Genomic DNA, 22,131 nt, shown 5'->3' with positions numbered 1-22,131 from the left:
TCCACAGTTCAGTGAAGATTACTGAGCACAGTGGCCACTGCAGCAAACTGCATTTCAGTGACTTCAAGGAGACAACATTCTAAACTCTTACTTTACTGACTTCCATGTATTTCTTTGCCTCTCTGCTTGTGAACGCTCCGGAGTTTTTACTGTTGAACAAGGCCGCTTTCGAGCCTTTCATCTTAAAAGGATGGTATGGGGAGACCAGGGACCCGGTCTGGGTCAGCTTCGACTGGAAGAGTTGATGGAGGACAACATTTTCACTAGCTGAGAAACACAAAGCAGAATGTGTTAGCATCGGTGCTGTTCAAAAACACAGGCAAAAGAATGAGAGATGCACAGCGGGAGCCGGCCATTAAAGCAAAAGGATGCCCAAGCTTCGGCGTGAAAGGACCCACAAATTAGATCCCTTTTGATGCATTTCTGGCTATTTTAGGTGTGCTTCATTTTGCTTTCATGCCATTAGCTTGCATTTATTCATAGCTGTCGCCCATCAGCATCCACTCTTTGTGCTCAAGTTAAAAATGGCCATCAACGTCGCCGAGAACACAAAGCGACTCAATGTCACAGGGAAAAGCTCATGATTTTCTTCTGGTCCCAGATGTTTGCTGTACGGTATCTGCCATTCAATGGCATGAAAACAATAGAAAAGGGATATGTTCCGAGCTGCAGGACAAATTTAGAGTTCAGTGGCCACTTTAAGCCCAACAAAGTTTTATTCAGGGTATGAGTTTTCGTGTGCACACGCACACTTTCTCGGAGACAGTGTCGTGGAATGGAAGTAATCAGTTCCGACTTCCGAGCTGAACAGCAATGGAAGAAATCCATGATAATACAAAGTGGTGAAGCATGGAGCAGCCGTAGCGCATACTCCCAACCACTGGGGAAGTGAATGGACTAATGGCATCAGAGGAAGGTGAGATGTGGCAGAGCTGGCTCTGCCTGGATCCAAACCAACCATGGCCACCATCTCAACTAGAGCTGCCAACCTACAGAGGCAGCTCCCCTGGAGAAAATGGCTGCTTTGGCAGATAGACTTTATAGCACTATGCTATGCTGAGGAACCTTCCCTCCCCAAACCGTATCCTCTATCCCAGGGTAATAATTATCCAGGAGTTGGAAGCCCGAGGTCTGTTATACATATTTGCTCGCTAGACAGCTTCCTAAACCCATTTTATTCCTTTGGTTTCAAAAAGCAGAGGTTCTCTTTTCTTTCAGAAAAGGGTAGCCTTTTGTGCAATAGTCTCAAGACGAGAGAGTCATTTGCATGACATCAGATCATAACTAATCTTTCCTTTCAGCCAACCTATATAGATAATATTTGTCTGATTATCATCTTGTTTTAGACATATGCTAAATTTCTATTACAACCTCCAAGTGAGGCTGAGCAATCTGGAGATTCCATTGCTCTCCTGACAACAATTTCCATGGAGAAAATGGCTGATTTGTGGAATGGAGTCTATGACATTATATCCTGCTCAGGTATCTCCCCTCTCCAAACTCAGACCCGAGGCTCCACCTCCAAAATCTTCAGTCATTTCCCCACCTAGAACTGGCAATTCTATTAAGGACCAAATCTTTAGATGTTGAATCCAGTGGTCATTCCACACCAGAACGAAGGGGAATCTTTTGCCAGTTCCTCCTTCCCATGGCAAATTCTCTCTGGGGCTGCAATCTCAAAGACACTTTCCAAGGTTAAACCTAATTAGATAATCCCACTCTCCCCACTTGGCTAAAGGTATAACCTGTAGAAATCAGCAAATTGATCAAGACTGTTGTCTCGCAAATCGCCTGGTCCAGATGGAATATCTCCAGAAATGTTCATTCCTTTCATTAATTGGTGGGCACAACCACTGGAAAATTTATTTACTTAAATTGATGTGTCAGGTCAAATCCCAGAAGCCTGGCTAAACTCTATTATTTTGCCCATATATTAAAAAAGGTAGCATCAGTCTTCCAGGGAACTATTGTCCCATCAGCTTATACTGTCAATAATAGGCAAACTTTAGGCAAAATATCTAGCTATTAAACTTTCTAGCTAGATTTGTGATAACAATATATTAGAGCCAGAACAAATAGGATTTAGGAAAGTCTGCACTACACTTGATCATTGTGTTGTTTTATCCACTCTTACTGGGAAATATTCAAACCCAATGAGAGGGAAATAGTTTGTAGCATTTATTGATCTTTTGACAGCCTTTGATTCCATCCCAAGAGAAAAACTGTGGCAAAAATGTGCAGTTTTAAACATTGATGATTACTTATTGTACCTACTAAAACAACTGCATCATAATAATTCCTGTCAAGTTAAATACACAAAAGAGGGGAATTTAATGGCTAAAATTTCCATTAATATTGGAGTGAAGCAAGGATGCATTCTTGCCTCCCACTTATTTAACCTTTTCCTTAGTTATCTCCCTGCTTATCTTGGGAGAACTAACAGCCATCCTCCATTGGTAGTCATGCTCCATACTGCTTTTATTGTATGTAGATAATACTATCATTCTATCAATAACATGAATTGGCCTAATGAGATACCTTGGAACCTTTATAAACTACTGTGCTGAAAAGCATCTTCGTATAATTTATGAGAAAACCAAGCTTTTAGTTATTGCTAAAGCAAGCTGCAAACACCAGCGGAATGTGAAAGGCAACCAAATTGAGAAAAGCTTATCCCTTCAAATATTTGGGTATAAATTTAGCTATAATAATGAGAATACCATAGAGAGAAGGTTAAAACCCACAATGATTTTTGGCTTTACTAGCAAAAACTTTTCTATAAGTTGATGAATATCATTAACTTTTAATCTTTGTATAGGACTTGTTCACCCAGGCAGTGGACTATATCTTGGTCATATAGGTCAATGCTATCATACTTACAAGTACTAGATGACTATCCCCTTAAAGGGCTATCCTCCTACTGATTATTTCAAGGACAAACCTCTCTCTAATATAGACTGGTTGTATTATAAGGCACTTCCATTATTATTTATATGCCTCTATTTGAAAATTTTACTTTTGTTGTCTGTGCATATGGAGACTTAGGAGGGTGGGTTATAAATTTAATTAATAATAATAATTTTATGCCAATAAAGGTTTTCTGAATCTGTTTATTTATTTAATTAGACAACAGAAGATTTAATTCTGAGTAAACCTGTTTAGGATTGCTCTCTTTGGCCTCTGCCCTTCAGGTACAACACTTTGGAAAGTTTAATGTGTTGTAGCAAGAAAAACTGACAAAAATCATCCCACTTTGTGAGATTTGTGGGTTTAAAACAATTTTGGATTCCACTCTGTACTGTTTTAACTCAAATAGTAACAAACATATCCATTTATCTTTCACTTTTCAGGGGCTATCATTCCAATTAAAATGTTAGTCCTTCTCCCTAAGTGCCACAATATTTATAGGATATAAAAATTTTTATTTCATTTTTGAAAAGGTGCCTTGATTGTATTTTAAAAAAATGTTCCTAAATCTCACGTTTACAAAGGTAAATCTGAACATTTCCGTTGTGAATTGCACTGCTGTTTTTCAGTTTATAACAGAAGCATTTGTACTAGTTATTTAAGAGTTGACATCTTACTGAATTATGCTAATAATTAGAATATAGTACAGACACATTTTCAAGAAGTGATAACAGGAAAACATACTTACTTTTCATTACAAACAGAAGACTTTGAGAGAGAGAATCTTTGTTTTTACTAATAGCTCCAGTAACATTGTAAGTTACCTGCAATTCAGATTCAAACTTTATTACAGTTGTTCAGACCAAGTTATATGAAGTTAATACATAAAAGACCAAAAGAATATGGTCCTTTAATATAATAGAATTTAAAACAGATCATAACATAGAACTTAAAATTATGCTACTATCGGATGTTTATGGCGGTGGCACAAAACTTAGTCAGCTGAGTTGTCACCTGGGGGGACTCATCATTTAGCATCCTCTTTGCTCAATCTACAGCGACTCCTGCAAAAATATTGTCTCAGTGTAAGGGGAATGTTCTTACAGTGACTCTCTACAAGAGCTGAAATCAAGACGGATTATCTTGCAAGGGTAAATGCCCTCCTTTGTTTACTTATTACCTGCTGAGACAGATAAGTGGCAAGGGACAGAACATATCTTGTTTTAACTGGGTCCAAAAAAGTTGGAATTTTAGTCAGGTCCAGTTGATATCGATTGTCCTGTATCCACTGCTTAACTAATGATGCAGCTTGATCATGAGTTAATTTGGATAATAAGTGTATGGAGAAGCCCAGACTTTGGATTCCTCTGTGAACAGCCTTAGTCCAAGATGATTGGAAGTTGTCATTCAGGGTTAAAGAAACTATACCCTGTGGGTTATGTATTAATTTCAGCCACATTCCTATTGCTAAGAGGCAGATTTTGTCTTGGACCATTAACATTCCTGTTTCCAGATGCACCACGGAGTTGGTTACACAGGTTGGAAGTTGGAGGAGTGCTTAAAGGAATTTAGACTGGACCCTTTCAAGCTTGATAGTATCTGATATCAGAGCACCCAAAATTGCACCATGAGTTGGGCTAGAGATTTAGCAGAGTATAGTTTCAGGGCTGCTGGTATAAAGAATCTGCCCTTTGTTCGATAGAATTTCAATATGTTATTTGCTGATCTTTGCCCTAGTTACATTTAGCTAGAAAATTATTTGGGAAAATCAAAATTATTGATTTCTCGGTCCAATTTAAACATGCAAAAACCCTAGCTAAAATAAATAAATTGATCTAAAATGCATATTATTTACATATGTTTTATTGGAATGCAACAGAAAGGCCTGCAAAATAGAGCTCTTCAGCAAGGCGTTTGGTTGGAGCCAGTAATTTAAAGAACAACATCAAGCTGGCCTTGTCCCAAAAGAGCCCAAAAAATCCTCCCCCTGGAACAAATGGAATCCAGACATACAATGCAACATCTGCAAGTAAGCTTTATCAGCATACTTGAAATCTGTTTTATCATTTTAATGATTTTTAAAGGTACTTATATGTGAGCCAGTATTTAGCTTCTTGTGTATAGTTGTAGCGGAATTTTTCCCTATAAGTGAAGAACTATTTAATAAAGTTATATGTTGTGTAATAATAATTTACATTGTTTGTACAATATACATTCATAGTTGGACTTTTGTACAAGGGGCTTTTTTCTATTGTCAGTAACTGGGAGGTGCAGGTATATAAATCTAAATAATAAATAAACAAACAAAGTCTTTCTTTCCCAGTTGACCAACAGGAATCTAGAAACCTTTTCACATGACTGAGGACATCTTCACAGTTGACCAATATATTGGATGACAAATCCTTCCCAATTTGCAAGGGCATGAGGACTGGTGTCAGAATCCAGTGCAAAGTTAATCACAGTTTTAGTGGCTCAAATAATACTTGTCACTTGTGCAATTTTAGCACTTTTGTTGTGTATGGGTTTTTGCCTGGAAGTACTTTATTGTTATTACTATTATTATTGGATTCTTTGTCTGCCTCCGTTACTTGAGGCTCCCATTTATCCTGTTTGAAGCCCTCTAATATATTCTTTATTCTTGCAATTATTTTCCATATAGTATTGGATGGATTCAATATACAGTTGGGTCACATGCACACACAGGCCCCCAAAGGCAGATGTTCTGGCTAGAACAGACTTCTCTCAACTTGGTTTAGACCATCTAGGTCAGGGGTGGCCAAACTGTGACTTTCCAGATGTCCATGGATCTCAATTCCCATGAGCCCCTGGACTCAAGAACAGAACGGGTGGTTGTCCTACATCCTTGATACAGGATGCATCTGCCCTCATACAGAGACCAGTAGGTATGTCTAACATCTCCTGCATTCGTACAGGTCCTCACATTGGAGAGGAAAATTCAGTGTTCACTTAATGTCTTTTACAAATCTTACTGGTCAACACTCATAGTGGCCCTTTCCTTAGCCAAAAGAGGGTCTCTCTCTCCCCATTCATGCCCTCGTGCAATTAATTAGTGCCTCGTCAGTTAATAAAACAGTGTGGACAAGAATAACTTACTGTGCCTTTTAATAACAATATTATTGTGGGGGGGTCGCGATGGGTCGGACACGACTTCGCAACTCTCTCTGAAGACTCAGAGTGGGTTACAACAATCAAATTTATGTAAACAGGATAAAAGCAATATAAAAAGGTAAAGGTAAAGGTATCCCCTGTGCAGGCACTGAGTCATGTCTGACCCTTGGGGTGGCGCCCTCTAGCGTTTTCATGGCAGACTCAATACGGTGTGGTTTGCCATTCCCTTCCTCAGTCATTACTGTTTTACCCCCCAGCAGCAAGCTGGGTACTCATTTTACCGACCTCGGAAGGCTGAGTCAACCTTGAGCTGGCTGCTGGGATCGAACTCCCAGCCTCATGGGCAAAGCTTTCAGACTGCATGTCTGCTGCCTTACCACTCTGTGCCACAAGAGGCTCTAAAAGCAATATAAGAACTGATTAATCAAAACAGCAAAACTATTTCAAAAATACGGTTCAATTTAACAATAATCTCCCATGGGTATTTGCTGTAAGGAATAAGGAATGGCACAGTTTGCAAGATCACAACAGAACCACCTCTAGGTGTTCCCTTCCCCCATCACTCTCTTTCTTGGCTGGCCCCACATGGGGATGAGGAACTTACCCGCCCCGCAAAATGTATCACAGTGAATGCAGGACCCTGATCTTTTGAGGTGATATTGCCATTGCCATCTTTGGTGGAGGAATAAATGGTTTTGGCACTGGAAGTGTCCAAGTAGGACTGGAGGCGTTTCAAAAGACTCTTTTCCCCTGACCAGGAAGACTGGCTCTCTTCATCTAGCATTGACAAAAACCCAGAAGGCTTCTGAAAAGGAAAAAGGGAAAAAAGAAGACGAACGACCTTATTTTTATATCTTATATCTCCTCAGGTTTTGTAGAATCTTCTTATGTGAAGCGAAACAGGCTTCCCTCCCTCCTTTCTTATTAAATAAGATAGAAATACACAAAAAATTAATCTCTCTTTGTTGAAAATGCTTCACTTCAACCAATGTAGCAAAATTTGTGACTCGCTATGAATGTCCCCCTGTTTCGCTCCTTAAATCACGAGCAAGGAAACATAGTCTTCCCTGAGGTAAAATGTCCCAGTCAACAAGTTCTGAGACCATTTGATATTACTGCAGTTCGCTTTTGTGGCAACTAGGGATGGCTCCTAATCCAGGCCACAGGGTTCTGTACCTGGGTACATGTGTGATTTCAGCACATCTTGACTGGAATGCGAAAATTAATTGACAAACAGGTTTTAAAAAGTGCACACTGGACATGGATTGCAAGCATGTTCACTCTAGCTCAGAGTTTCACCAAACCCTGGAAGGTTTTCCAAATGGGTGAGAGTTAACTAATTTTTAATATATTATTTCAATGTGTTAAACGTTTATCAAGTGATATAAAATGGCCAGTGATGCACACAGCTATGTTACCCAACCATCTTCTGCATAATTGAGCCACTTCTGGGGTTTCTCGAAGCCTGAAGTTTCAGGGGTTTCTCAAGGGTAAAAAAGTTGAGAAAGTTTTCTCTAACTTATGAGAAAAGCTCTTCTGTATCTTGAAGCATGAATGTTTCATCCCTCTGCGTATTTTGCACTTAAATATGCAGAGTTGAAAACCATTCTCCTCTGAGTCATTAAATTAGTGAAGGTAGCTGGGATCTACCCTGCCTTGGGTGGCTCTGGCTAGCCCAGTCTGGAATAGGGATTTGCGCTTCGGCTCGGCTTGGCCCCCTTGGCTATTATCAAAGCCCAAGGCAGCTCGTAGGAGGCCAGCGCCACAGCATGGAGAGGAGGGGTGGCTGCCGCTGCCACCCCTCCTCTCCGCATCATGGTGCTGGCCTCCTATTTGCTGCCTCAGGCTTCAGTGATCACCGAGGTAGCCAAGCCGAGCTGAAGCACATATCCCTAGTCTGGAATCTAAGCAGGGTCAGCCATGGTTAGTACTCAGACTGGGAGATGACTGAGAAAGTCCAGAGACGGGCAATGGCAAACTACCATCTCACCTGGGAAACCCTGTGGGGCAGCTCTAAGTCAGCTATGACTTGACCTTACTTTTCCCCACCAGCTGGGATCTGCAACCTACCTGAAGGAAAAAATCCAGGATCTCGGTGTTGCTAGTGGCAGCATATGCTGTTTCCATCGGAATCCCCTCTTGTTTACAATCTGCTTGCTCCTGCAGGAAAAGCACTTCATTGATATATTGGTGAAGTTTCTCATTCGTCATGTTGACACAAAGCTGTTGTGAGACACAGAGAGAAAAATGGAGGCCAAGTAGAAGAAAGGTAGCTGATAATGGAGTTCATCTTTTGGCGTCTTGCTTACATTTGTGTTGCCTGGGGGTGGTTGAACATCCATCCATCCACCCACCCACCCACTTATTTATTTGACTTATTGCTTGCCGTTCCCAACAAGCTGGCTTGTGGAGAGTTATGAGTAATACAACCCCACAATAAAATAATAAATCAATTATTCAACTTTCAAACCACCATCCTCCCAAGTGGCAAAACATTAACCCTCATTCCCCTCCCCCAAATCACGTCCCACCTAATGTCTCAGGGGAGATGTACATGGGGAGAAGCCTGCTGTTCCTGCTAAGTCAAGGAGGGGCCCCAGATCTTCACTGCCCAGGTGGAAATGCCTGGTGGAACAGCTCAGTTTTTCAGGTCTTGTGGAACTGTGAAAGCTCCACCAGGGATTGCAGCTCTTCTGGGAGCTCGGTCCATCAGGTCTGGGCCAGGACCAAAAAGGCCCTGGCTCTGGTCAAAGCAGGCATACCTCTTGTGGTCCAGGGACTACCAGCAGATTAGCACCAGCAGAGCCCTGCAGAGGAGCATGAAGTGACAGGCCACAGATGGCCTTGAAGATTAAAACTATTACCACTTCTGCTCATGTTCTGCTCTCAAGCAGTGATGGGGAGCCAATCTTTGATGGGGGAGCCAATCTTTTAGTGGTTTGCTGGGTTATTTTTTGTGTTTTGGGGGAGCGCATTAGCCATGCTAACCTTCTCTGTATCGTTCCAATTTTAGTATATGGGCTGCCAAAAGTGAGCATGAGGAGCGCATTATAGAATCCTATGGAGTGGTGACCTGACGCCCTTTCCACCACCATGTTGGGCACAGGGGAACCGAGTTCACAATTTCTTCTTTCAAAGTAGCTGGCTTACATCATGATGACAAAGTCGAATTCATTATTATGTTCCCCTATGACCAGCTTACTCTTATCATTAAATATTACCAGCTAGGAAGGACTGGGGTCAAAAAGTCAAGTCATGGGGCCATTTTCTCAAGGAAATGTCTCCGCAGGTGAAATCCAATGAAATATATCCAGTGGCAGGATGGTGTTTGTGTGTATGTGTGCAGCTCAGATGGGTTCTGCATACGGGGCTGGCTCAGAGGAAACAATGCAGCTAATCTTAATTGCTTCCTAATGCAGCCATCTTGCTTTTTTAAACACTGGGCAAGCAGAAGGATTAATTCCCTATTGCAAGCAAATGCTTGTTTTCTTTTTCTTAAGGCTCATTAGATGCTTAGTCATAATAAGTCTCATGATTCGTCAGGAAATGCAGCACACCTGCTCAAAATTGTTCTCTGGGAATTCTTGGAAGCCAAAGATATCCAATATTCCGATTGGAAGCACCTGGTCGCTGAAATACAAACACATGAAAACAGGGAATGAGACATGGATTCAAGGAAGCTATGATTACTAAACAAAACACCTGTATTCACAGGCAGAAAAGCTTTGAAGAGCAGTGCTGGGAAACAGCAAAAGGGATGTTTGGGCCTTTGCACCCAGCACACAATTCTTCACGTAAAACTTGTTCCAAAGAGGATGCTAAATGAGATGGACCATTGCTCTGGCACCAGACTGGAACCCAGGCCAAAAAGGCCCTAGATTTGGTCGAGGCCGAACACACGTCTTTAAGGCCAGGGACCACCAGCATGCTGGTGTTAGGAGATCAAAGCATTTGGGGGGGGGGACATATAGGCAACTAATGCAGCTGCTGGATTATTAGATAAATATCAATAAGCCATTGCTCCATTGACATATACTGCTTTAGATCTTTCTTTCACTTACAAACTTTCAAGCTACAAGGTCATTTTCTCCTCCCCCCACCTTAGTCCTAAACTGTTGGCATAATTGGCCATTTAACTAATCACTTTTTCTCTTGGCTATTTTCATGGGGGAGGGGATGCAGCCTGTTGAGGCTGTGGTGGGGCTGCTTGGGCTGGGACCACCTGCTGCTTCCTCATGCGGCTAGAAGGTGGAGGAGGAGGCAGTTGGAGATAGCATGTCCCCTACCTGATTGGTCCCCTGGGGGGCGAGTGCTCTCCCCAAGGGCCAATCATAGAGGTGGAGGCAGTTAGGGGCAGCCCATCCCCTGCCTGATTGACGCTCCGGGTGAGTGACTCCCCAGGGGCCCAATCAGGTAGGCGGTGAGTCCCAACTCCTCCCACCATCCCTCTCCAGCTCTATTTATGGAACAGAAGATTTTATATCCAACTTTTTCCCAATGGAGGGCCAAAGGGGCTTACATCATTCTCCTCTCCTCCATTTTATAGGCTATCATAAAAATAGTGTGTGCTGGGTTTCCTTTGAAACTCAGGTGTGGCTACCTGCTGTGTCCCTCTTGGCTCTGGAGGTAGTAGTTGATGGTGTTCACCAAAAAGCTAAACAGACGGCTATAGAGTGACTTTGCCAAAAGATCCCGGTAGAACTCGGCAAGCTCGATTGTGTGTCTCCTTATTATCATGTCACCTGGGAAAGCAAAGAAAAAAAGCGATGAGCAGACCAAACTCTTTTCGTGGAATGGAACTTATTTCCAGGATCAGCTGAAGAATCTTGTGCTCAAAGAAACCTTCTCCCATCCCCTCCATTGAAAGGATACTGCAGCATCCACAGAACTGGAAGCCCTGCATGGGCTTTTCCTTGGTGACCAGCTTCTGTTATTAATGAGGTCTTAAAAAAAAAATAGCAGAATCTTGGAGGCTTTCCCAGGCAGAGGGTCTTCTACCTTTCACTACTTGTGGTTCCCAGATAAGGTAAGTGAGTTTATTCAATTGCCTTAACTTGGATATTTTTAATTAATAAAAGTCTTAAGCTTACTGAGGCCTTCAATGCAGGTTCAATTAAGAAGAAGAGGAAGAAGAAGAGGAGCTGGGTTTTTGTACTCCTCTTTCTACTACCCGAAGGAGTCTCAAAGCAGCTTACAAACATCTTTCCTTTCTCTCCCCACAACAAACACCCTACGAGGGAGGTGGAGGTGAGGAAGCTCTGAGAGAATTGTGACTGGCCCAAGGTCACCCAGCTGGCTGCACATGGAGGAGTGGGGAATCAAGCCCAGTTCTCCAGATTAGAGGCCGCTGCTCTTAACCACGACACTTAGTTGGTTCTCTAAAACACACAACTCAAATGTCAGATGGCAGGAGCAAGTGGCCCTGCACCATCAACTATACCTGGACCCCACTTCAGCTGATGCATCCCCCTCTCCTGCTTGCTACACCTGACAGGGCCATCCAGGAGCAGACTGGCACCTAGGGTAGCCAATTACCCACATTCCTCTCAATATGCATGTCCACAGGGCCACAATCATCCTGACCTGAATGGTCTAGGCTGACCTGATCTTTTCCCATCTCAGAAGCTAAGCAGGGTTGGTATTTAGATAGGAGACCACCAAGGGAACTCAGGGATGCTAAATAGAGGTAGAAGAAGAGCTGTTTTTTAAAAAAATATATCCCGCTTTTCACTGCCCAAAGGAGAAGTCCCAAAGCAACTTACAAACACCTTTCCCTTCCTCTCCCCACAACAGACACCCACAACAGATAGTCCATGAGAACAGCTCTAAGAGAGCTATGACGAGTTGAAGGTCAGCCTGCATGTTCCGAGCTGACTGCATGTGAAGGAGGAGTTTGCCACTCTTTAACCATGTCACCTCTGTTTATCTTTTGCTTGAACACCCTACAAGTTTGCCATGTCAGCTGTGATTTGACAGTACTCTCCATCACTACCAGGGCCATTTGCACAGTTTCCACATTGAGTACATGTGGTCAGAAGCCCAGCTTTAGGAGGATATGTGCTTGTACTTAACTGAAGCTGGAAAATATGTATATCATATCTTTAACACTTAGCTGTTCTAATATTTGAGTGGAGGCATCCTGGGCGGAGCTAGTCCGGCCTCTGCTTCTGGTCCACAGGCCAGAGCTGTGCACACACAGCTTTGCTCACCCCCACCCCTCACAAACCTGGTGGGGAGCACTCTGGCACACTCACCGCCCGTCTGCCCTTGACTGCTGCCGGGAAAAGAACGGGGTGGGGGAGGGTGGCCCTAGCACCCATTGTATTTTGCAATACAATGGCCTTTTAACTAGTTAATATATAATAGCAACTGTGTACATCAGATCATGGGTCACAGTTCTTCCCACTATAGAAGGTTGAAGCACCAAGATGATAAAGGCTGAAAATAGGACATAGATCCATCTCCGATGCAGAGCCTGTTTGGGGAGCAGGCAATTCCAATAACCATTGATAATCGGGGGGAGGGGGAATCTTTCTGAATGTGACAGTCAAGCAGCGGACACAAGGGGAACCAGTTCCATCAAACTCCTGTCAGTTTCATGTCTTACCTTTAAAATATTGTGCATCTGAGGTTAAGGCAGAGGCGAGGTCATCTGGGGACACCTGCAGCATTTCTGCAACTGCAAAGGAAAAAGCACAGAAACGTTTGTGAGGTGGAAACTGCAGTGGCGCAAAGAGCAGAGGGAGATAAACTGTGATCCTTTTAGGGGATGGAAGAAGAGAAGAGGGGGGAGAGGCTTCCTGTCCCCCTAGCACTGTTTTATTCATTTACTATAACATTTCTCCTGCCTTTCCACGTGGTTCAAGGCTATACCATTCACCCTCCAAAGCACCCAGCTTCTCCACTGGCAAAGATCTGTGTAGCCTGGAGCTCAGTTGTAACACCAGATCTCTGGGCCTTACCTAGAGAGTGGTGGACCTATGTCCCACCAGCTGCTTTTCTTCCTGCTGGGGATGAAAACTGTGGGCCTTTTGTCTATGAGCAAGAGTCAGCCGCTGTCTGTCATTAAAGGGTTCACGTTTATTAACACTAGTGGGAACAGGCAATAGTGGGTCACGTGGTTTGTTTAATGGTATGCAAAGTGCCCAACTGGGGCCCCTCCCCTCCCCACTCCCTCCAGGCCCACTATTGGCCATTTGGGGAGGGGGAGCAGGTCAACGTGACCATATATGGTCATACAACCCGATAAATGTTTAACAATATATATATATATATATATATATATATATATATATATATATATATATATATATATATATATATATATATATATATATATATATATATATATATATATATATATATTAAAAATTAGTTAACTCCCACCCATTCTGGAAACCCAAGGCCATCAAGAAACCCCAGGGTTTCATGAAAACCTGGTTGAGAAAGCCTGGTCTTAAGCACCCCTGACAAATGTTCATCCAGCCACTGCTGGAAGGCTGCTAGTGAGGGAGAGCTCACCACCTCCCTAGCAAGCCAGTTCCATTACAGAACTATTCTTACTGTCCGGGCGAATCCTGCAGGTTGGCCAGCCCTGGAATGTGCTGTGGGAACAGTGTGGAATGCAGGAGATCTCCACATGCCTTCCAGGGTGGCTGGATATAAGTGGGTGTTGGTATTGGCCATCTGGTGTTGAGCACTGATGCAATTATACATCTAAGCCAGGTTTTCCCAACTACGGTGTCGTATTGTAACATGAAGGCCCGTCGATGGTATTGCGTAGTGGGGGTTCTCAAAATGGCAGCCGGAGAGAGCCCTCCCACTCTGTGCCTGCAGTTTCTAGCTCTGAGTGAAGAGGAAATAAAAAGGTTTTCTTTTTTAAAAAATCGACTCTTATTTGGGCAAATTAACCCACCCCCTCCCAAAGTGGCCAGTGAAGGGGAGGGGCTTATGTCTTTGCTGGGCAAAGATCCTCTCAATTCTGGGGGGCATATCACAGAGGGGGGCATATCACATGACCTTCTGATACTTTGCAGCCTGAAAAATATTTCAGCGGTACCTCCACAGTCAAAAGGTTGAAAAAGGCTGACACATACAAATCCTACGGATTCAACAGCTTAATTTGATTCCTTAAAAAAAAACCCAAATCCATTAATGTTTTTCAAGACTTTTTTTTTCTTTTTTGCAAAGGTTATGTGGTTTATAGCATTTTGAGGTATTAAGGTGAATAGGAAAAACAATCAAATGTAAAATTTTGCAATGAATATATGAACCTTCAACACTGAGATTTGGACTTCTTTATAACACCCCTCCCCCCCCAGTGCCCTGGGATTTCCTGTGCTTTCAGAAGCAAAGGCTATGCTGTGAGGTCATATGCTACTGACCTTGTTCCAGGAGCTTCAGGTCTGACACCAATGCTGTCTCAGCATCTGACAGCGCTGTGAACCGGATATCTCCAAGATGCAGAATCGAGGAGAGAATTACAAACAGATTCTCCACTTCCTGCACAAATTGCATGCACAATTAGAGTGGAATATCACTGGTCGTTCTAATGAAAAATGCCTTACAACGAATACATGAATCTTAAAATGCGCAACTACTTCAAAAGAAAATGCAAGCAATTTTTTGTTATAAAGCCCACATTTAAACATAACTTTGGAGAAAAAGTCACTTATAGACATCTAATTGTCTAGATTAGCAATCCCAAACCTGTGGGCTGTGGACCACATGCGGTCTGTCAACTAACTGAAGGTGGGCCACAAAGGACACCTTCTCCCTCCCCCCCGGCCCTTTACTACATCCCCCCCGGCCCTTTACAACACACTTTGGGTGTCATTGTCTCCCATCACTCCCAGATGGGACTATCTTGTTGCTGAGAAACAAGCTCAGGGTTCCCATTGAGTTGTCATTGTCATGAGTTAAAATTTCCATGAAAATAAAATGTTCCTTATGTTCATTGTTGTGGCGTGTCTGTATCTTATTTTGAAGGGATGTTTAAACATTACCATAGCGATCAGAGAGCGTTAGGGCAGTGGTTGAGAGTAGAGGAGTAAACTACCCCCCCCCCCCGGGCCTCAGTAAAATTGTCAAGCATTGAGTGGTCCCCGCTGATAAAAAGGTTGGGGACCACTGGTCTAGATGATTTTTCCCTGAAAGCCTTTAAAAATATAGAAGACTTTTTTATCCTGCAGGGCTGAAAACAAAGAATTTTGTCTTGGTCTGTTAGTAGTTTTTAATTTATTAGAGAGGGAGCTGTTTTTTGTATCCTTTTTACTACTCAAAGAAGCCTCAAGTGGCATATAATTGCCTTTCCTTCCTCACCCCACAACAGACATCCTGTGAGGCAGGTGTGGCTGAGAGAGCTCTGAGAGAATTGTGACTGTCCCAAGATCACCCAACTGGCTGAATGCGGTTGAGGAGTAGGGAATCAAACCTGGTTCTCCAGATTAAAGGCTGCTGTTCCTAACCACTACACTAATCTGGCTCCCTTTTATTAGTCATAACAGGGAGTTTTGTGTTTGATAAACTGCAGTCAGGGTGATGGAGGCACGAAACAGCAGATCTGGCTCGTGAGGCAGGGAAAATGTCTTCATTGCACAAAAGCAGGGACAAAATGAAGGTGGGACTAAAACAGAAGTACTAGAAGTGAAAGGGGCTGTCCTCCTGGAAACCAACCAATCAGCAGAGACCTCTGCACAAAGTCAGAGCATGGCTGGACGCATGGCTGGAGTGGAAGGGGAGGAGAAAATCTGAAAGAAACAGGACATCTGCACTTGAAAGAGAGTGTGATAGTCCCACATTTCTCCAATGAAGCGGGGAAAATCCACTCTCGGATAAGCTGGGGAATGAGTAGTGTGACTACGTGGTCAATCCTGATCAGGGCAGATTGCTTAAAAATAAATGAGCAGCATTAGTTTAGATCGAGGTCAGGTGCAGGTAGTTTTCATTTAACTGAGCTGAATAAGCTTCAACAACCCAGTGTAGATAGCACCCTAATCTTTCTGCTGAAATATTTTCCTGAGCTATTCTGTTATAATGAAGCTCTGTCCCTTTCTAAATTGCTGACTTGGACAGTTTTGTTTTACATCGTTTGTGGGAAGTGCAGAGTCCTCCTCAGGCAGGATGGGGCCACTACAGAGTAGGCCTGTATCTGAGTAGTCATTGATCTTGCCCATTTGAAGGGTGGCTTTATCCTGTGTTAAACTTAGGAAAAGCAAAATGGGAATGTCAAAAATAAATGATAATGAACAATCAGAATCCAATCACAGCAACATGGTGCCAATGACTCCTCATCTCTCAATTACTGTGTGAGCATCTCAGTTTTATGTTTGCTGCTCCTGTGACTGAGGCAAAGATCTTCTCTTTTAAAGGTGCAGATGAATGTTACAGAAGCCAAAGCATAAATCAGACTTTCAGACCCTACCCGATGGTTGAATCCCAAGGCACTCAATGCTTCCTTTAGGACAATGAATTTCTCTCGGTTTTGTGTGGCTGCCATTGCTGGGGTGTCTTCTAGCACCGTCTGTTTCAAATACCTACTCAGGAAGACAAAACAATCGGCACAAGAAAATGTATCTTAGAGCATCCAGTCTTAAATTTTAACATCGTTATTTATGATTCTTGGAATTTGCCTGTTTTATTTTTTGTAAGTTTTGTTTGTTTATGTGTGGGGGGTCTTTGGAGTTGGGTTGGGATTTTATGGGGATTAGGCTGAGATGAAATGGGTTGTTGTATCATTTTAGTATGCTTTAGTATGCTTTATTTTAGTATGCTTTATTGGTAATTTCTTGTAAACCACTGTGAGCCAGCTGGCCCAAGAACAGCACTGAATGAACGAACGAACAGACAAACAAACAAACAAACAAAGAAACACACCCTGCTCTCAAATGATAACAGCCTTCTATACTAGGGATCCCAATCCCACCCTAGTCACCGGCAGAGGATGGGGGGATAGGGTTGCCAGATCTAGGTTAGGGAAGTCCTAGAGATTTGGGGATGGAGATTAGGGATGGAGAAAGAGGCTTTAGCAGGGCACAGTGCCACAGAGTCCACCCTCCAAAGTATCCATTTTCTCCTGGGAACTAATCTCTGTAGTCTGGAGGAGGCTTATAATTTCAGGGGATCCCCAGCTCCCCCCTGGAGGCTGGCATCCCTGTTCAGTACACTGTTTATGTAATTGCCTGAGAAGCACAGTGGATCTCCTACCTGTGGGCAGATAAATTACTGAGCCGCAAGCCGTACTTCTCCTCCGCGGACAAGCCGTCCATCAGCCAGTAGAAGATGAGAAAATTGCTCTGTCGGGGAGGTTGCATGACAACCCAAGACTTCTCCAGCATGTAGGAATAAATCCTAGCTGATAAAAAAGCCAAAACAACGGAATCACTCAGTCAACTTTTTCAGAGGCAGAGATGGGCTGTTATTAGCTATAAAGGTAAAGGTATCCCCTGTGCAAGCACCGAGCCATGTCTGACCCTTGGGGTGACACCCTATAGCGTTTTCTTGGCAGACTCAATACGGGGTGGTTTGCCATTCCCTTCTCCATACTGAATAATAAAATGCAATGGCTTTTTAATGTCTGACATAGGATGTAGAGCCTTGGGCACATGCAAACGCCATTGGGGCACTGTCCCCCTTCTGGCCAGACGTAGTTTCCCTTGCCCTCCAATAAAAATGCAGTTCTGCTGGAAGGTAGTCATGGGTTTGCCAACTCTTGGGTTGGGAAATTCCTGGACATTTTTTTGGGGGGGAGGGGGGTGGCATCTGAGAAGGCTAGAGTTTGGGGGGGGAGGGATGGGACCTTGGAGCGGTATATAATAATAATAATAATAATAATAATAATAATAATAATAATAATAATAATAATAATAATAATAATAATAATAATAATAATAATAATATACTTTGTTTTTATATCCCGTTTTCTACTGCCCGAGGGAGTCTCATAGTGGCTTCCAATTGCCTTCCCTTACCTCTCCCCACAACAGGCACCCTGTGATCGAGGCGAGGCTGAGAGAGCCCTGATATCACTGCTCAGTCAGAACAGAACTATCAGGACTATGACAACGTCACCCAACTAGCTGTATATGGAGGAGCAGGGAATCAATCCCGGCTCACCAGATTAGAAGAAGAAGAAGAAGAAGAGTTGGTTCTTATATGCCGCTTTTCTCTACCCAAAGGAGGCTCAAAGAGGCTTACATTCGCCTTCCCTTCCTCTCCCCACAACAGACACCTTGTGAGGTGGGTGAGGCTGAGAGAGCCTTGATATCACTGCTCAGTCAGAACAGTTTTATCAGTGCGATGGTGAGCCCAAGGTCACCCAGCTGGCTGCATATGGGCGACCACAGAATCGAACCCGGCATGCCAGATTAGAAATCCAGATTAGAACCTTTCTGCAGCCACTGTGTTTATCAGAGAGACACATTTCAGCAGGACACTAATAAACATACAGATCTGCAAAATTTTGACTGCGGAGGTCCCCCCGACATATTTTTCAGGCTTAGGGGTACATCAGAAGTCATGTTAAACCTCTCGGGTCTGAAGAATGTCTGAGTTTGTGCATCTCTCCGTCGCCAGTGCTTCACAGAGCTACCCATGAGTGCTCCAGTTTGCCTCCTCTGCCACCACTACCGCTGATCCCAAAAAACACAACCCACTGCACATGCTTGGCCATTAGGCAAATGAGCTCCAATATCCTCCCACTCCTTTTTGGCAGGGTGCTAGATTCACAAACGGCTTTTCCCACCAGCCAATCCACGCATTGGAAGGTTACAGGCTGCCAAACACAAGGACTCATGGCTTCAGTGATGTCTGCAGCTGCCTGAATGTTCAGGATAGGGTGCATCACCCCCGGGGAGTGCTCTCATCACCCCAGGATGATACATCATCCCGTTGAGAATCCCTGATGCCTTTGGAAAAAAAATTACCTTTTGTTTTCTGCTGGACTGACTCTGCCATCTAGTGGCTCAAATACACAACAGCAGTTTACTGCTCAAATAAAAAAATGTGCATAGGATTAAGTGGATGGAGGAGCAGGGTTAAGAAAATTATGTTCCGATGAATCTCAAAAAATCTAAGGCTACAAAAATGACAGTAAACAAACAGATGCTGGTTGTGGTGGGCTTTCCTGGCTGCTTGGTCATGGTCTGGTATTTTTAAAGGTAAAGGTAAAGGTATCCCCTGTGCAAGCACTGAGTCATGTCTGACCCTTGGGGTGACGCCCTCTAGCGTTTTCATGGCAGACTCAATACGGGGTGGTTTGCCAGTGCCTTCCCCAGTCATCACCATTTACCCGCCAGCAAGCAAGCTGGGTATTCATTTTACTGACCTCGAAAGGATGGAAGGCTGAGTCAACCTTGAGCCGGCTGCTGGGATTGAACTCCCAGCCTTATGGGCAAAGCTTTCAGATGGCTGCCTTACCACTCTGCGCCACAAGAGGCTCTTCTGGTATTTTTAGTCCCTGACATTTTGCCAGTGATTTTGGTTGGCATCTTCAGAGGAAAGACATGGCCAAATGGACTCCACACTTGGGCACAGAGAGATTCCCATCTTGCTGTGTCCTACCAGACCATTGACCATGCAGCCCAGAAAGCCCACAACAACCAGTTGACTCCGGCCACGGAAGCCTTTAACACTTCATCAGACAGATTATCTTTCTCACTCTTCTTTGCCCTCATATTTTTCAGATCACAGAGCAGTACAGAGAGCAAAGAGCAAAGCAAGGCAAGTGTTCAGGCTGCATAAATTGCAAATGCAAACGTAGGTCATATTTTCTAGTTTTTGAAATTACATTGGGGTGCCCATAGTACTTTATGACCCTGGGATGTTTTGTTTTAACATGACGGGCAGTCCCACTTGCAGATGGATTTTCTATCTATGCCTCCTATAGGCAGACAGCCAGAAAACCGAAATTCATTTCAGTTTATCCCGCCTGACCTGAAAAATGCAAACAATGGTTTAACCAGTTGTGTGCATTAGCGTTCACCTAATTAAGATCAGTGATTATGGGTCCAGGCTGTTTAAACCGTAGCAATACAAGCAAAGAAACAAAAGGTCAGTAAATTGCATGCATACCTCCTGTTAATGTTCTTTTCTTCATGCAGAAATGTATTTCAAAGTATTTTATAAAGCAGCTCGATAAATCGTTCAGGGTTGACCTGGCGTGTCCAAACGCTTCCAAAATACAGTTTACCTAGGAGAAAATATAAAGGACAGCGGTTTAAACAAAAGATTCATTTAAAAAGGTAAAGGTATCCCCTGTGCAAGCACCGGGTCATGTCTGACCCTTGGGGTGACGCCCTCTAGCGTTTTCATGGCAGACTCAATACGGGGTGGTTTGCCAGTGCCTTCCCCAGTCATTACCGTTTCCCCCCCAGCAAGCTGGGTACTCATTTTACCAACCTCGGAAGGATGGAAGGCTGAGTCAACCTTGAGCCGGCTGCTGGGATCGAACTCCCAGCCTCATGGTCAGAGCTTTCAGACTGCATGTCTGCTGCCTTGCCACTCTGCGGCACAAGAGGCTCTTAAGATTCATTTAGATGAACGTTAACCAGAATTGTAGGGAACAAAGAAGTGTAATTATTTTTGCACACACAGAGAGCTGCTCTGCTTGATTAGACCAGTGGTCCATCCAGGGCAGCATTCTGTCTCACACAGTAGCCAATCAGTTGCCCTGGAGGGCCGACATACAGGGCCTAGAGACAGAGGCTTTCTCCTGATGTTGCCTTCCGGCTCTGGGATTCAGAGGTTGGCGGCATCTGAATGTGGAATTTTACTGAGGCCCGGGGGGGTGGGTAGTCTTTTGCCGAGGGACGTCGCCACCGCCACCTGAGCCCCTGCCCCGCTTGCTTTCCCGCTGGCACCCCTGACTTCCCACTGCCCACTGGGGGGTGCTGCCAGCAGCAGCTGCGCAGTGCCACGCCAAAGGGGAGCCCCAGCCATGGCGGCCGTCGGAGAGCACCAAAGGTGAGCCAGTGGCAGAGTGGCAGGGCAGCCCCCGAGGCAGCAGCCGGGGAGGAGGACGGGGAGGAGCCGCGGCCCGATACCAACTGATCCACGGACCGTTACCAGTCCCCAGACTGGGGATTGGGGACCACTGCTCTAAACTGAAAAGTCTTTAGCCCAGAAGGGACCAAACTGTGGCTCTCCAGATGTCCATGGACTATAATTACCATGAGCCCCTGCCAGGATTCAGATGGCAGGCACAACAGAATGCTGGCAGGGGCTCATGGCAATTGTAGTCCACAGACATCTGGAGAGCCACAGTCTGGCCACCCCTTCTTTAATGAAGAAAAAGGCCCTATCCCCTTAATTATCTTGGCTGTCATCTTCAGCGTTTCTCCCAGCTCCGCAGTATCTTTTTTGAAGTATGGCAACTCAAAGTATACACTGTAGATCTGCACAAGGTCATTACAATGTTGGCCATTTCAAAGTTCTAAGAGAGGGAGAAATTCTACGGCATAATGCAATATCTCACTTTTGGACTTGGTGTGATCCATATATTTGAATTCATCTGTTTACTTCTATGTTACAGGTGCCCTGGTTGGGATGGCCTAGGCTAACCAGATCTCAGTGGCTAAGTAAGGTTGGCCCTAGGTCAGGGGTGGTCAACCTGTGGTCCTCCAGATGTTCATGGACTACAATTCCCATGAGCCCCTGCCAGTGTTTGCTGGAAAGAGCTCATGGGAATTGTAGTCCATGAATATCTGGAGGACCACAGGTTGACCACCCCTGGTTTAAGCAACTTAAAACACCATTCAGTGATTAAACCACCTCAATAATTCAGCAAAGAAAACAAGAACAACTAAAATGCAAGCAGACCTGAAAATTCTTTGCTGACAGAGATGAGGCACATCTAGGAGGTTCTGAATGTATGCAATCGCTACAGAAGTGACCTCACACCAAACAATCATCCATCTAGCCTCCACCATGGAGGAAAGCTCAAATTGAGTCATGTGCCCACTAGAGAAGGCACTGCTGCAATTATGTATAGTAGTTCTCCATTTTGTCCCAGCTTCAACCCCAGGCCTGGCGGAAGAGTGCTATTTTGCAGGCCCTGTGTGGAACTTTGCTAGTTAATCCTTCCATCACAAACAGCTC

The 22,131-nt window shown here is 44.1% G+C and overlaps 1 protein-coding gene across 3 annotated transcripts in view; it reads right to left on the bottom strand.

Annotated features, from left to right (window-relative positions):
* MYO16 (myosin XVI) overlaps positions 1-22,131 on the bottom strand; it is a 167,649-nt gene that overhangs the window by 29,920 nt on the left and 115,598 nt on the right. For all 3 annotated transcript variants that reach the window (XM_077314411.1, XM_077314418.1, XM_077314403.1), the window contains exons 15-25: positions 20,107-20,224; positions 17,242-17,389; positions 16,460-16,571; positions 14,421-14,538; positions 12,644-12,715; positions 10,637-10,778; positions 9,594-9,666; positions 8,107-8,259; positions 6,641-6,841; positions 3,656-3,731; positions 92-267 (exon numbers count right to left, since the gene is read on the bottom strand). In XM_077314411.1, coding sequence (XP_077170526.1) covers positions 92-267; positions 3,656-3,731; positions 6,641-6,841; positions 8,107-8,259; positions 9,594-9,666; positions 10,637-10,778; positions 12,644-12,715; positions 14,421-14,538; positions 16,460-16,571; positions 17,242-17,389; positions 20,107-20,224 — 1,389 coding nt within the window. The remainder of the gene's footprint in view (positions 1-91; positions 268-3,655; positions 3,732-6,640; positions 6,842-8,106; positions 8,260-9,593; positions 9,667-10,636; positions 10,779-12,643; positions 12,716-14,420; positions 14,539-16,459; positions 16,572-17,241; positions 17,390-20,106; positions 20,225-22,131) is intronic.

The sequence above is a fragment of the Paroedura picta genome, chromosome 1 (assembly GCF_049243985.1).
Source record: "Paroedura picta isolate Pp20150507F chromosome 1, Ppicta_v3.0, whole genome shotgun sequence".
Lineage (NCBI taxonomy): Eukaryota > Metazoa > Chordata > Lepidosauria > Squamata > Gekkonidae > Paroedura > Paroedura picta.
Note: the sequence above shows the minus strand (reverse complement) of the source record. Positions and strands in the feature narration are given on the sequence as shown.